This window comes from Rhincodon typus, chromosome 19 (genome assembly GCF_021869965.1).
Source record: "Rhincodon typus isolate 14 chromosome 19, sRhiTyp1.1, whole genome shotgun sequence".
NCBI classification, from domain to species: Eukaryota; Metazoa; Chordata; class Chondrichthyes; order Orectolobiformes; family Rhincodontidae; genus Rhincodon; species Rhincodon typus.
In genome coordinates, this window is record NC_063350.1 from 32,144,123 (window position 1) to 32,159,620 (window position 15,498).

The 15,498-nt window shown below is 39.6% G+C and overlaps 1 protein-coding gene across 1 annotated transcript in view; it reads left to right on the forward strand.

Moving 5' to 3' along the window:
* Positions 1–15,498, forward strand: part of gdap1l1 (ganglioside induced differentiation associated protein 1-like 1) — a 44,842-nt gene that overhangs the window by 21,033 nt on the left and 8,311 nt on the right. The window contains exon 3 of the mRNA XM_020527455.2: positions 7,852–8,025. Within this exon, the coding sequence (XP_020383044.1) occupies positions 7,852–8,025 (174 nt within the window). The remainder of the gene's footprint in view (positions 1–7,851; positions 8,026–15,498) is intronic.

Genomic DNA, 15,498 nt, shown 5'->3' on the forward strand with positions numbered 1-15,498 from the left:
GGCCCGAAACGTCAGCCTTCCTGCTCCTCTGATGCTGCTTGGCCTGCAATGTTCATCCAGCTCTACACCTTGTTATCCCGAGAATGTGAGAGGGTTTTGTGAGCATGTGGACATTAACTCCATAAGACCATAAGAAATAGGAACAGGATTAGGCTATTCAGTGGCTCAAGCCTGCTCACAACACTCTAAGAGAAGAAGTTCCTCATTGCAGTCTCATATTAGTACCCTTTTATTCTGAATTACGCCCTCTGGTCCTAGAATCTCCCATGAGGGGAAACATCCATAAGACCATAAGACATAGGAGTAGAATTAGGCCATTTGTGCTATCGATCCTGATCTGCCATTCAATCATGGCTCATATGTTTCTCAACGCCATTCTCCTGCCTTCTCCCTCTAACCCTTGATCCCCTTACCACTCAAGAACCTATCTATCCCTGATTTAAGTACATTCAATGACTTGGCCTCCACAGCATTCTGTGGCAATGTGTTTCATAGATTCAGCACCCTCTGGCTGAAGAAATTCCTCCTCATCTCAGTTCTAAAGAATCATCCCTTTACGCTGTACTCTCAAGTCCTAGTCTTTCCTACCAGTGGAAACATCTTCTCCATGTCCAATCTAACCAGGCCTCTCAGTATTCTGTAATTTTCAATCAGCCCATATCATTTCTAAATTCCATCAAGCACAAATGCAAAGTCCTCAACTGCTCTTCATATGACAAGCTTTTCATCCCCAGGACCATTTGTGTAAACCTCCTCTGGACCTTGTCTAATGCCAGCACATCCTTCATCGGATATAAGGCCCAAAACTGGTCACAATATTCCAAATGCAGTCTGACCAGAGCATAATGCAGCCTGAGAGTACATTTCGGCTCTTGTATTCTAGCCGTCCTGAAATGAATGCTAACATTGCATTTGCTTTCTTAACTGCCAACTGAACCTGTATGTTAACCTCAAGAAAAACCTGAACTAAGACTCCCAATTCCTTTTATGCTTCAGATTTCTGGAGCCTCTCCCTGTTTAGAAAATAGTCTATGCCTAAGTGCATACCCTCACACTTACCCACATTGTATTCCATCTACCATATCTTTGCCCACTGTCCAAGCCTATCAAAGTCCTTCTGCAGTCTCTCCACCTTCTCAACACTACCTGCCCCTCTACCTACCTTTGTGTCATTTGCAAACTTAGCAACAATGCCCTGAGTTCCCTTGGCCGGATCATTGATGTACATTGTGAATAGTTGTGGTTCCAACACGGACTCCTGCGGAACTCAACTAGTCATCAGCTGCCATCCTGAAAAAAAACCTCTTTATCCCCACTCTCTGCCTTCTCCATTCAGCCAATCCTGTATCCATCCCAATGCCTTGCTTCTAAACCATGCGCTGTTATCTTATTTAGCTGTCTCCTGTGCAGCACCTTGTTAAATGCCTACTGGAAATCCAAATAGATCACATTCACTGGCTCTCCTTTGTCTAACTTGCTTGTTACCTCCTCAAAGAATTCTAACACATTTTTCAGGCGTGACCTCCTCTTGATTAATTCATGCTAACTGAGCCCTACTTTAACATGCACTTCCAAGTACTCCACAATCTCATCCTTAACGATTGACTCTAAAATCTTACCAACAACCAAAGTCAGGCTAACCAGCCTACGGTTTCTTGTCTTTTTCCTCCCTTGCTTCTTAAACAGGGGTGTTATATTCGCCATTTTTCAGTCCTCTGGGGCCCTTCGGTGATTCCTGAAAGATCATCACCAATGCTTCTACAATCTCTTCAGCTATCTCCTTTGGAACTCTGGGGTGTAGCCCATCTAGTTCGGAGTGATTTATCCACCTTCAGACCTTTCAGCTTCCCCAGCACCTTCTCCTTAGTGATGGCCGCTATGCTTACCTCTGCCCCCGACTCTGTTGAAGTTCTAGTGTGCTGCTGATGTCTTCCACTGTGAAAACTGACGCAAAGTACCTATTCAGTTCTTCCACCATTTCTTTGTTCCCCATTATGACTTCTCCAGCCTCATTTTCCAATGGCCCAATGTCTACTTTTGCCTCTGTTTTGCCTTTTAGATATCTAAAGAAAACTCTAGCAATCTTCTTTTCTTTAACAGTTTACCCGCGCTTCACTAAATATAGTCTACTGTATTTACTGCTCACATTGCAGGCCCCTTTACATTGGGGAGATGAAGCGTAGACTGGGTGACCACTTTGCAGAATACCTACATTCTGACTGCAGAAATTATCCTGAGCTTACCGTTGCCTGCCATTTCAACACACCATTGTGCTCCCTGGCCAACATCTCTATCTGGAGCTTGCTACAGTGTTTCAGCGAAGCACAGCACAAGCTGGAAGAGTAATATCTCATTTTCCACTTGGGAACCCTGCAACGTTTTCGGCTCAATATCGAGTTCAATCATGTTAGGGCCTGAGTACCTTCTCTTAAGACTTTACCCAAACCCCTTGCACCAGACCTTATCATTACATGGGCTGCTACCACAAACAGCCCATTGTCAGCTACTAGTGGTCCCCATTAGCAGTAATTCATTCTCCCACGCTGATCTTTGTCTGCTGAACTGTTTTTCTCTCTCTGGGCTCCGTCTCCACCTATCATTTACCCCTTCCCCCTCCCCTACCCATTCTCTAGCATATATACCAACCTGTCCCTCGATATCATCAGTTCTGAAGATCTGGATCCGAAATGTTAACTCTGCTTTCTCTCCACAGATGCTGCCAGACCTGCTGAGTTTTTCCAGCAATTTCTGTTTCCATTTCCACATTGTTCAGGCCCTTTAAGGTTCCTCCCAATGTGTTTACTAATGAACTTGACAACACCTTTGCTAGTACATTATGTTCCTCTATATTCAGGACAGTACTTTGACTAAAGATACTTCCCAGGATAGTCTTCCTGTTTGAAATTTGTCGAAAGAAAAATATTTTGTTGATATTTAATTTTCAAACCATTTGCATTCACTTGGACAACATCCATATTAATTTCCTATTTTAAGTAGTAGATGGTGCAGTAAACTAGATTAATAGCTATTCCCTAATGAAGTATGTTACTGATTTTGGTCTGAAGGGATGAGTAGAAGATCTATCCCGTACAATTTTTCTAAAAGCCCTCAGGTGATTTTAAACAAAGGCATAGTTTCATCATACAAACAGTCTAATTGACCTCAAATGAGTATTAAAATTACAAATAGTTAGTGAGGCCACTGAGTGAGGTAGAATAATCTCAAAAATGAGAAAAATTACATTGATAGAGTAATACTTGAGATTAAGACACGCATTGGAAAAGAGTTGAAGGAACAGAATCTACATTTAGATGTACTTTACCTGATCTAGATTTCACTTCATTATCTTGCCCACACTCCCCTAAAATACAAGCTGTTGATCTGAGCTAGCCTGTAGGAACCATGAGAGATTGAGTCGTTTTTCCCCGACACGCTGGGAAAAAAAAAATTTGAAGACAAATTAATCTTTTTCACTTTTGTATGTTTCTTTTTGGACAGTTGCAAAATGGTTTTGGAGATAATAGCAGAACAACTAACTTTTTGAAATGGGAAACGATATATGACACAAGATCTTCTGCGTATATTCCAGAAAACTAAATGAAAGTGCATGCATATTAAAATCTCAGTTGCTGATAATGAATAAAAAAGTCAGATTCCAGACTGGAATCTTGTTCGACCATGGGTTTTAATTTTGCAATTTTATTCGCAAGATGGTGAGTCACTAAACATATTAACCAGTGGTTGCCAACGTTCTTTTAACAAAAGAACATGAAAGTTTACTAACACAACAGTGAAAAAGACCTTTTTACATTATATAAGAAATATTTGAAATAATCTGATTATAAATGTCAGAAATAAAGATTCAATCCTTTTACCTTTAACAACAACCTTACAGATACACAAACTTTAATAAAGGGCCACCTGATTTCTACTTTTAAATTCCTTGTTGACATGGCTGTACTTGATTTCCTTCTGATAATTGTCTGCATTCACTTGGTGCTAGCTTCTTTAGTTAACGTCTCCTCATGAGATCCTAAACAACCTGTGAACACAGCTCACTTACACCTTAAACAAAAACAGAAATGCCTGGCAGAATCTGTGGAGAGAAATCAGAGTAAACGTTTCAGGTCCAGTGACCTTTCCTCAGTACTGATGGTAGCTAGGGAAAAATGGTTTTTATGCAGAAGATAGGATGGTGGTGGGAGAATGAGTAAACAATAGGTGGTGATAGAGCCCAGAGAGAGAACAGTTGTACAGACAAATGAGTGGATAACAATCAGCCTGAGATAATGAATAACTACTAATGGGGACAATTAGTGACTAACAATGATTGTATGTAATAGCAGACCATCACTGTACTGTGGTGTCATTTCTTTCTTGTAGAATTTTGCCTTTCTTAATTATGATTTTTAATTGTTAGTTTATATTTGTTCATTGGACTTGGGTAACACTGGCGAGGTCAGCATTTATTACTAATTCTTAATTGTTGTGATTCAGTTCGGCTATCTGTCTGTATGTCATAACAGTTGGAAATACATATTTAGATATAAGAACTGAAGAAAATACTTATTCAATTATCAATATTAAATCCATTTATTCAATGGTCATATAAGTATTTGATATATGGAATCGTAGAATGGTTACAGGCTGTCATGTCCGTGCTGGTTCTCTAAGGAACAATTCACCTAATGCCACTCCTCTGCTCTTTCACTGTAACTGTGACTTTTTCTCGGATTATGATCCATATCACTTTTGAAAGACTCAATTGACCTTTTCCTCCTGATATCACACACTCAGGCAGTGGATTCCAGATCCTGTCCATTCACTCTGTGCAAAAGCTTTTCCTCGTATTGCCATTGATTCCTTTGCCAACTACTTTAATCTGTACCCTCTAGTTTGTGATTCTTCCAACAAAGGGAACAGTTTCTCCTTACCTACTCTGTTCTGATACCACAAGATTTTGAATAACTCTATCAATCTCCTCTCACCCTGTCTTTTCCAAGGCAATAGTCCCAATTTCTCTAATCTCCCTTTTAAATTGAGGTTGCTTGTCCCTGGAACCATTCTTGAGATTCTTTTCTGCACACTCTCTATTACCTTCATTTCTTTCCTAAAGTATTGTACCCTCAGAACTGGAGGTAATAATCCAATTGAGGCCAAGCTATTATTTAAAGGATTAACATCATTTCATTGTTTTTGTACTTTATGCCCCTGTTGATAAAGTCCTGAATGGCATATGCTTTTTTAACTACTTTCTGTGTACCACCTTTAATGATTTATGAACATTATACATCCAGGTCCTTCTGCTCCTACATAACTCACCACCTGCACCCAGTAGAATTGTACTTTTCATCTTATATTTTATATTTTTAGATTAAACATATTTGTTTCTGTGCTCCTCCTAACAAAAATAATCACTTCACACTTCTCTGCATTAAATTTCATCTGACACTTCTGTACCAATTTCCATCAACCTAGATCATTTAGACATTCTACACCATCCTCCTCACATTCACAGCACTCATACATTTTGTATTGTCTGCAAATTTTGAAATAATTCCCTGCATACCAAGGTCTAGCTCACTAATGTATCAGATAGATCAGGGGTCTTAATACCAATCGCTGAGCAATTTCATTATAAACCAATTTTCAATCTGCAAATAACCATTCATCAGCACCTTTTGATTCCTGTCACTCAGTCAAATCATATCCAATTTGCTATTGTCAGTTTTATACCCATGAGGTTTAAATTTGCTCCCAAGTCAATTTTATGACACTATATTAGATGCCTTTTAAAGTTTTTGTGTGTCGCACCAATGGCATTATCCTTACCAATATTTTCTTTTAACTTACCAAAAACCACAGGCAATTTTCCCTTAATAAATCCACATAGTCTTACAATAATTAATCCACTTCTGTCCAAGTGACTTTTAATTTTGAACAAAAACAGAAGTTGCTGGAAAAGCTCAGCAGTCTGGCAGCATCTGTGAACAAAAAATCAGAGTTAACGTTTCAGGACCGGTGACCCTTCCTCAGAACTAGTTCTTCACCGGACCCAAAACATTAACTCTGATTTTTCTCTTCACAGATGCTGCCAGACCTGCTGAACTTTTCCAGCAACATCTGTTTTTGTTCCTGATTTACAGCATCCACAGTTCATTTGGTTTTTATTGACTATTAATTTTGTCCTGACTTGTTGCTTCTAAAACCTTCCCTACCACGCCAAGGTTAAACTGATCTGTCTGTATTCGCTAGTCTTGTCTTTGCACTGTTATTTGAACAAGAGTGTAGCACTTGCAGTTCTCCACTACTGTGGCACCACTTCTGAGCCCAACGAAGACTGGAAGATTATTGTTAATGCCTCCTCAATTGTCTGTTCATTTCTTTCAATAGCCTTAGATGAATCTCATCCAGTCCTACTATCTTATCAACTTTAAATACAGGCAGACTACCCAAGACCTTCTTCTAATCAGTTATAAACTATTCAAGTGTCTGAACTGCCTACACTTTCAACGTTACCTCGACATCAGCTTTCTCCTTGGGAAAGATAAGTGCAAAGTGTTCATTTAGTACCTCACCTATTGCCCCTGCCTCCAAGTGTAACTTTCCTGTTTCATTGTTAAATAGTCCCACTCCTACTCTTACCACCCTTTTACTATTTATATTTTCATAAAAGAGTTTTGAATTCCTCCACGTTGGATGTCAGTCTCTTCCCATACTTCATCCTCATTTTTCCTATTCGTCTTTCCTACTGTACTCAGTTGGCTCTCAATCCACCTGAGAATTGTCAGAAGCATACCTTTGCTGCTTCACATTGTCTCAACCTCTTTTGCCATCCATGGAGCTCTGAATTTGTTCTACCTTATCCCTTCATGGCAACAGTCTTAAGTCTAATTAAACTATGCCTTCTTTAAAAAAAAGTCAAAACAAGTTTTGCTGGATAATCTACAATTGCAGTTTATTTGGATCTATTCTTACACCAGAGTAGATTGCTTTTCCCTAGGAAGTTTTTTTTTGGATTATTCCTTGACCTTTTCCTTAACCAACCTTACTATACAATGATCACTGTCCACTAAATGTTCCCCTACTGACACTTGATCCATTTGGTCTACCTCATTGTTAAGAGCCAGGAACAGCGCTTCTTTCCCAACAGCACTGAAACATATTACTATAGAAATTTTTTCCAAACAAATGCTACCAACTCTACCTTTCTGCTGTTTACTATGATCCTAGCCTTTATGCGCCAAACTATACTGGAAGAATAAACATCGCTATGTGCTGATATATTTGCCTTATATACTTAACCATAAAATGCAAAAGAATGAAATGGTATTACTTATTAGCACTTTATTTGTAAAATTGATTTGGTGAAATTAACTTTGTGCCTTCAGGACAGGGTGTCTTGAAGATTAGAACATGAGAATTCATTAAATATTAAAGTTGGGAAAATTGGGACATTAACTTTTGTCTTTTGCTGAGTAGGTGTATACCACATGAAATCTTTATAGATATGATTCACTGAGCACGGGAAGGTTTGTGGAAGGGTCACTGGACCCGAAACGTTAACTCTGATTTTTTTTCTTCACAGATGCTGCCAGACCTGCTGAGCTTTTGCAGCAACTTCTGTTTTTGTTTTCTTAAGCTAGGCTGAGTGTAGTCAAAATATGGTTGTTATGCAATGGTGCATTGTCAAATTACTATTAAATTTCTTTATATTAAAGAAATCGTTTGATTGAAAGAGTCATGTTGTAATTATAAAGTCATAGTGTTACAAAATTATATAATCTTAAATAAACTGAAGAATCCATATTTTATTTGGCAGTGCTTGACAAATTATTATTTTATCTCCAGAAAACTTCTCAACATTAATTCCAGAAGCAGGGAGCCTTACTTATTCCAGAATGCAGCACTTTAAAGACTTGCTGGACTCACTGCCCATGGATGCCTACACTCACGGCTGCATTCTACATCCAGAATTGACCACAGAATCCATGATCCCAAAGTATGCCACAGCTGAAATCCGCAGTAAGTTAATACATATGGACAACGAATAATACACTTTGGAATGGGGTTAGCATTGTAACTCTAGGATATGGTAGGGTAATTATGGTGCTAGTTTGGCAGTCCAACAAATATTAACTTAAATGCCAAACAGAAAAAGTTATGAAACAGTATTCAATAAATTTGGTAATAAGTAGACTAATACCAAAAAAATTATGATATTGTTACAAAAACCCAACAGAAACATTAGTATCCTTCAGGGTAGGGAACCTATCACCTCTATTGGGCTAGCCTATATGTTTTCCATGGGCATTTTAACAGTTAAAAAGCTGCCAGCAGAACAGTGAACTAGATTGGGACCAAAATGTAGATTGACTGGTAAAAGTAGAAGGCATGGCTATACTAGCAAATGAGTACTTTGCATTGGTGTCTACCAAAAATGAGTCTTTGACTAATGTATTGTAACCTAAGTGGTTACTGAGAAAACTCAGGTTCAGAAAACTCATGGCGATGACAATGTCGGTGGAGGCAAGATGAGTCCGAAGAATGGTGACATAGTTCCAGCAGAGGTGGCACAGATCCAGGACTTGGTAGGCCCACGTACCTGATGGCACAGACGGTGGCATACTGGCTACAGCAGTGTGCAGGGACTCGGGGCACCTGAGTGTTCGTAGACTGAGGAATGGACTTTGTGGCTTTGTTTTTCTGGTGATGAGGACTCATGACAGAGGTGGGGAGTGATCTGGACGTTTCCTTTTCTTTAGCTCTTTTATTTCTGTCTTTAATCCTGCCTTTTGTGTCCTAAGATGGCACTGGAGAATGGCACTGTTGTACAATGTTGACTGTATTCTTGTATTCCTGTACTCAACTACACGTGACAATGAAATCTAAATATAAATCTAAAATGTTAGAGGGACTAAAACCTAACCTAACTCAAGAGAATCTATAAAACTGAGCACCCCCACCCAAAAAACTCACTGTTTAACATCCTCCAAATGAGATGTCTGTCCCACTCTCCTGACCCAAGTAGCCTTGACACTTTCTGTACTCAACCTCACTAAACGCCTTGCCTGACCTGATCCCCACTTGTATCACCCCCAAAATTCCCCCAACTCACTCCTCTTGATTCAACAGCCAAACTTACCACCCAACTTGCCCTGACACAATTTGACTACCCTCCACAATCCAACCTACCCCTTCTAACCAATCCAACCTACCCACTTACTTTTTTGTCCTATCCCCTCACACATTTACCACCATCCCCTCAATCCACCGAACTTCTCCCTGAAACTTTTCAATAAAGTAACTAAACTCTTCGCTTCTCAGAATACAGCAGTTAATGCTGCAAAAATGGGCAAGGCTTTGTGGAGCTTGGGCACAGGTAATACAATAGGTAGTAGGAACTGCAGATGCTGGAGAATCCGAGACAACAAGGTGCAGGGCTGGATGAACACAGCAGGCCAAGCAGCAATCATAGGAGCACAATAGGTAATTGTTTTTGTGGCTCCCAGAATATTTAGATCAAAGGTCTGGGAGAAATTTAACAATTCAATAGACAAGAACTGACTAGTGAGAGAAAGCAACATGGATTTTTCAAGGACACATTGTGTTGACTACCTTGGCATGAGTATTTTGATGACATTACAGAGAAGGAGGATAAGTAGACTGCAGTTGATGTTGTGTATGAGCTTTGTGAATGGCTGCGTCATGAATTCTGGACAGATCCCCATGATTCAGTTCTAGAAACGCTGTTGTTTCCAACATGCTTTAATTGTTTAGATTTGGGGTTTCAGGGTAAAATTTTGAAATTTACAAGATCACACAAAATAAGAAAAATCATAAAGTGAGGAATATAGTAATAGACTTTATGAATATACAGACAAATTGGTGCACTCATGGTTGATGAATTTTAATGCAGGGAGGGTGTGAGGTGCTAAAGTTTAATAGAAATAATGAGGAGAAATAATACATAGTAAATGGAATAATGTTAAAGGGAGTGCAAGACAGGAGAATCCTGGGAATGTTTGTTCACAAATCTTTGAAGCTGGCAGGACAGATTAACAAAACAGTGAATAAAACATATGGGATCTCGAAATTTATAGAAGAGACATGTGGTACAAAAGCTGGAAAGATAATGCTAATCCTTTTTCAAACAGCATCTTGGTCCCACCTGTAGTATTGTGTCAAATTCTAGATCCAAAACTTTAAGAAGGATATGAAAGCTTTGGAGCAGATCCAGAAGAAATTTGCTAGGGATGAGGGATTCAGTTATATGGAATAGACCTGAGAAGTTGGGTTTGTTTTCCATAGATCAGAGGAGGTCAGGAGGAGATTTATTATGTGAATGTTCAGAAAGAATAAATAAGGAGATGGTTTCAATGGCTGAGAGCTTAATAACTAGACACAGATATAAGGGTGCTTAGCAAAGTAACTAAGGATGATGTGAAGAAAAACATTTCTATGGAATGAATGATTAGAATTTGGAATTGACTGCCTGAGAGAGTGGAGGGGAAAGATTCAATACTTGCCTTCAAAAGGGAATGGAATGAATACTTGAGGGAGAAAAAAGAAGTTAGGATATGTGGAGAGAAGGGGGGAGTGGAACTAACTGGATTGCTGTTCAAAAACTGGCATAGATTCAGCGGGTTTCTCATGCTGAACTACACTATGATACTATATGTTTTCAGCTCCACACTGTTAACCCCATGAGACCAATAAAAATGAGATAGAAATACTGTCTTTCAGAGTGAACATACGTAAAGAATGCAAGTGTTCTTGCTATTATTTAATAATCTGATCAGCACAAATTTGCAATTTGCTCAGATCTGCTTCAATTCAACCCAGTAACTTTCCCAAAGTGTTACAGAAATATGTGTAAATAGGGCTTCCAAGAACATTTGCAGCAGTAAATATCATCAAAATATTTCTTGGATAATGTCATGACTAAGACAACACAGTTGAATATACCTTATTTGTCTGTAATAGCTTATATTGGAGACCATTGAAATATATCTGGAATAAATGAATAAATAAATCATCTTCATTTTAATTCTTACATTGCACATGAATAGGTACAAATTGTCAAATATACCTATCTTAATGGATGTTGAAGGTGTATTTCAAGACATTTTGATTCGTCATCTTAGGTTATTAATCTTGTATGAATAGTGCTCATGCTGAATGAACTAATGATCTCAGAGAGTAGATCAAACTGTCCTGAAATTAACCTTAAAAAAAAACCCCAAGAGAAGCATTGTATATACATAAATGTGCACTTACATGCACATGTTCTCAATAACTGAGCAGAAGCTGTTAGTTTCCTGCATTGTTTCATAACCTGAACACACAGCATTTTGATAAAGATAAAACAACAACATGAAATAACATTTACATTGCATTACACATAGTCATTCATGGTGGTTCTGGTACAATGCTCTGTATTTGTTGAAAGTATACATATGAAGGTAAGAAAAGAAGCAGTGGAACTGCTAATGTTATTATTCCATTACAAACTATTTCTTAATGAAGTGGGCATTCTTTTTACTTAGAGATAGTAAGAACTGCAGATGCTGGAGTCAGAGATAACACAGTGTGGATCTGGAGGAACACAGCAGGCCAGGCAGCATCAGAGGAGCAGGAAAGCTGACGTTTCGGTTCAGGACCCTTCTTCAGAAATGGGGGAGGGGGAAGGGAGCTCTGAAATAGAGAGAGGAGGGGTGGGACTGGGGAAGATGGGTGGGATGGTGATCGGTGAGTGCAGGTAGGGAGTGGTGGGGATTGGTCAGTGAGGTAGGAGGAGTGGATAGGTGGGAGAGAAGATGGACAGGTTGTGTCAGGTCAAGGAAGCGGGGATGAGAGGGAGGGTTGGTCATGGAATGAGGTCGAGGGTGGGGAGATTTTGAAGCTAGTAAAGCCCACATTGAGACCATTGAGTTGTGGGCTCCCAAGGCGGAACATGAGGTGCTGTTCCTCCAGTTTCCAGGTGGCATCATTGTGATACTGGAGGAGGCCCAGGATAGACATGTCATCCAGGGAGTAGGAGGGGGAGTTGAAGTGGTTCGCGACTGGAAGGTGTTGTTGTTTGTCACAAACAGGACACAGGTGCTCTACAAAGCAGTCTCTGAGCCTCCGCTTGGTCTCATCAATGTAGAGGAGGCCACATCAGGAGCAGCAGATGCAGTAAACCAGATTAGCGGATATGCAGGTGAACAGCTGTCTGATGTGGAAGGCTTTTTTGGGTCCTTGGATGGAGGTGAAGGGGTGGTGTAGGGGGCAGGCATAGCACTTCCTGCGGCTGCAAGGAAAGGTGACGGGGATAGTGGGGCTAGTGTGGAGAGTCAGATTGCAGGTGGCGGAAGTGGCGGAGAATGATACGTTGCATTCGGAGGTTAGTGGGGTGATACGTGAGGACAAAGGGGATTCTGTCTTTGTTTGTTGCAGGGAGGGGATGTGAGGGCAGAGGTGCGGGAAACACAAAAGATGCAATCGAGAGCGTTTTCAACCACTGAAGGGGGGGAAGTTGCGGGTCCTTGAAATAAGAAGACATCTGTGATGTTCGGGAGTGGAACGCCCCATCTTGGGAATTGGGAGTAGGGATCGCATTCTTGCAGGAAGGTGGGTGAGAGGAGTTGTAGTCCAGGTAGCTGTGGGAGTCGGTGGGCTTGAAATAGATATCAGTTTTGAGGTGGTCACCAGAGATGGAGACAGAGAGGTCCAGGGAGGAAAGAGAGGTATCAGAGATGGTCCAGGTGAACTTGAGGTTGGGGTGAAAGGTCTTAGTGAAGTTGATGAACTGTTCAAGCTCCTCATGGGGGCTTTTTTTAAATTCTTTTTATTCTTTTTATTTATTCCATATATTGTTTCATATTCTCTGAAGAACAGGCCATCCTGGAATGATCCTGTTCCTTTTAGTTTACTTGCTCTCTTCTTTTCCTCCACTATTACATGATCACGGTTCCAGTTTGCTATAGGGTGATAATTGTGAAATTTCTGGCATATATATTTATCACTCTGTACTAAAAATTAACCATTAAAGTATAGGATGTCCTCACTGAATTTATCTTGAGTGTTTTACTAATCCTAATTGTCATTGACTTTACTCAAAGATTAACTGGAGAAGTGAATGTTTAGGTCTTACAAGGCAATTTCCCTATCCTGGGATCCCTACCCTCTGACCATGATAATGTACAAATCCCTCACTTGTTCCTGAGTGTGCCTGGCTGTGACCTTTCGTCACTGAAGTGTTCATGGACCACTGATCTAGCATGTTAAACTTGACCCTGCCAACATTTAGATGAGAATATCAAGCTAAGTCCCCTTGTGCTTGCTCAGCTAACAATATAAGGGGAGATAAGAAGGGGATATTTACCGTGTCTTGGCCAAAATTTATCCTGAATTAAAATGACCATTGATTAATTATTGCAACTACCTGATTGCTGTCTCTGAACCTTTTCTATATGAAGATCTGCTGCTTTGCCTTACAAAATAACAACACTGACTCATCAAAAATAATGAATTGGCTGCGAGCATTTGAAAGATTACCAGAAGCTGTGAAAGGCACTGATATAATTCAAGCACATATTTGGTCCACTGCACCGAAGGAGGTCACTCGGCTGACAAAGAGACATCTAGATTAGTCCCACTTTTGGCTCTTACAGAAATCCAAGAGCATATTCAAAAAATCTTTAAATGTTTTGCAGGCTTTGGTCATTATTGCCCTTACAGACAGTGAGTTCCAAATCCCCAGTACTGTCTGAGACTGTATCATATAAGTGAGATACAGTCAAAATGCTCAAGAACTACATCAGTAGTGTCTATGCGTTTTCTCTTTCTTAGATCCATCATTGGAGGTTGTGCCATCCGGGCTGAATTTTATTTCTTATGTTAAACTTTGAAAAGAAAAACTCTTTATAGGATACCTCCAAATTGAGGCACCCTCTCCTTCCTCCATTCCTCTACATTTTACTGTGTTGACCACTAATGGTGGGACTGTCCAATGTGTGAGTGTTAAAGTGTGTCCAATAAGCCATCCAGCTTCAGAAACCACCTGCCATCTTTATCTGATGTCAAGTGGGCACCCTGGGTTACTCTAATTAGTGTGCTTGTCAAAAATGCCATCAGATTCAAATGTGTGATAGAGTTCAAATGTGAAATGTACCTGACATCGGGATCCCAACTCCAAAATAAAGTTCAGCACCAGACATCTAGACTACAACTCTGAAATTTATATCCTAATCCCATTCCTCTATCAAGCTGTTTGATCAATCCCTAGCTACGTGAATGTATGGTTATGATTAGGTTGCCTTTGGCAATTTTCCTATAGAAAAGCTATGGTATAGTATAGGACACATCATACTAACTACAAACTGAGTTGTCAGATATGATTAGATGGTTGTCATTGGACTAGATGGGACTAGAATGGTTAGGAGCTTGTTTCTGATCAGTGCAGACTTGATTGGCTGAAGGGCCTTTTTCTGTGCTGTAGACCTTTATGACTCAGTTACTGTATGCTCAGTGAAAAGGACTTTCTGAACGAAGTGACTTGTGAGTGGACCAGAGGAAAGAAATAGAATAGTAGAGATCAGAAGCACAAAGCTGAGCTGAGAAAAAAAGTCAATTAAAACCACACGTATAGAACTGTCAGTGGAATGTTGGAAAATTGGTCTTGTGAAATTTTATCTTCAGTACAGAAAGCAGCAACTCAGTTATCCTATACTGAATGGTCTGACCTTGAAATTGCCATCTCATCTCTACAAATTTTTGCATTGTTAGCCATATTTAAATTGTTGTAATCCATATTGAACCCTATTAATTCCTTATCCTGGATAGAATAGTCACATGAACTGGATCGAACTTGCCTGAAAATATCAAAATCAATACAGAACCTGATTATGCAATTTTTACTGTTCCAGTTAGGCTTGCACCAGCATTGCTTCCTTCTTCATTTACTGCCCACTTTTTCAATGACCTCTCAGGCTAGTGGGCATGCATTCAGAACTTTCAAACCTTACTCACACCAATAGGGCTCAAAAGTCTGATTCTGTTACATAGTTTGGTGAAATTATGTAATATTTTAAAAAAATATTTGTGTCAGCGTTCTAGTTAATTTAAAATATATCAGCAAAGCAAGCTCAGCAATCTGGAATTTGTGCTTCTAATGGTTAATCAACAATATTTACATGGTTGCAAATGTTATACATAAGCACTCAGGTTAACCCCAATTGAATGGCAAGCATATTATCCATTAACACTATAGGTTAATTCTCCTTGATTACTTTGTAACCAAGTCTATCTTTAAAAGAACACTACAAATGTCTGCATTATTGGTTTATTTGTGATGAAACTTTCTATTTATATATTTTTTGTACTGAGCAAATGAACAACCTACGACTAACAAAAAGAAAGTTGCTGGAAAAGGTCAGCAGGTCTGGCAGCATCTGTGAAGGAGAAAACAGAGTTAATGTTTCGGGTCCAGTGACCCTTCCTCAGAACCTTCCT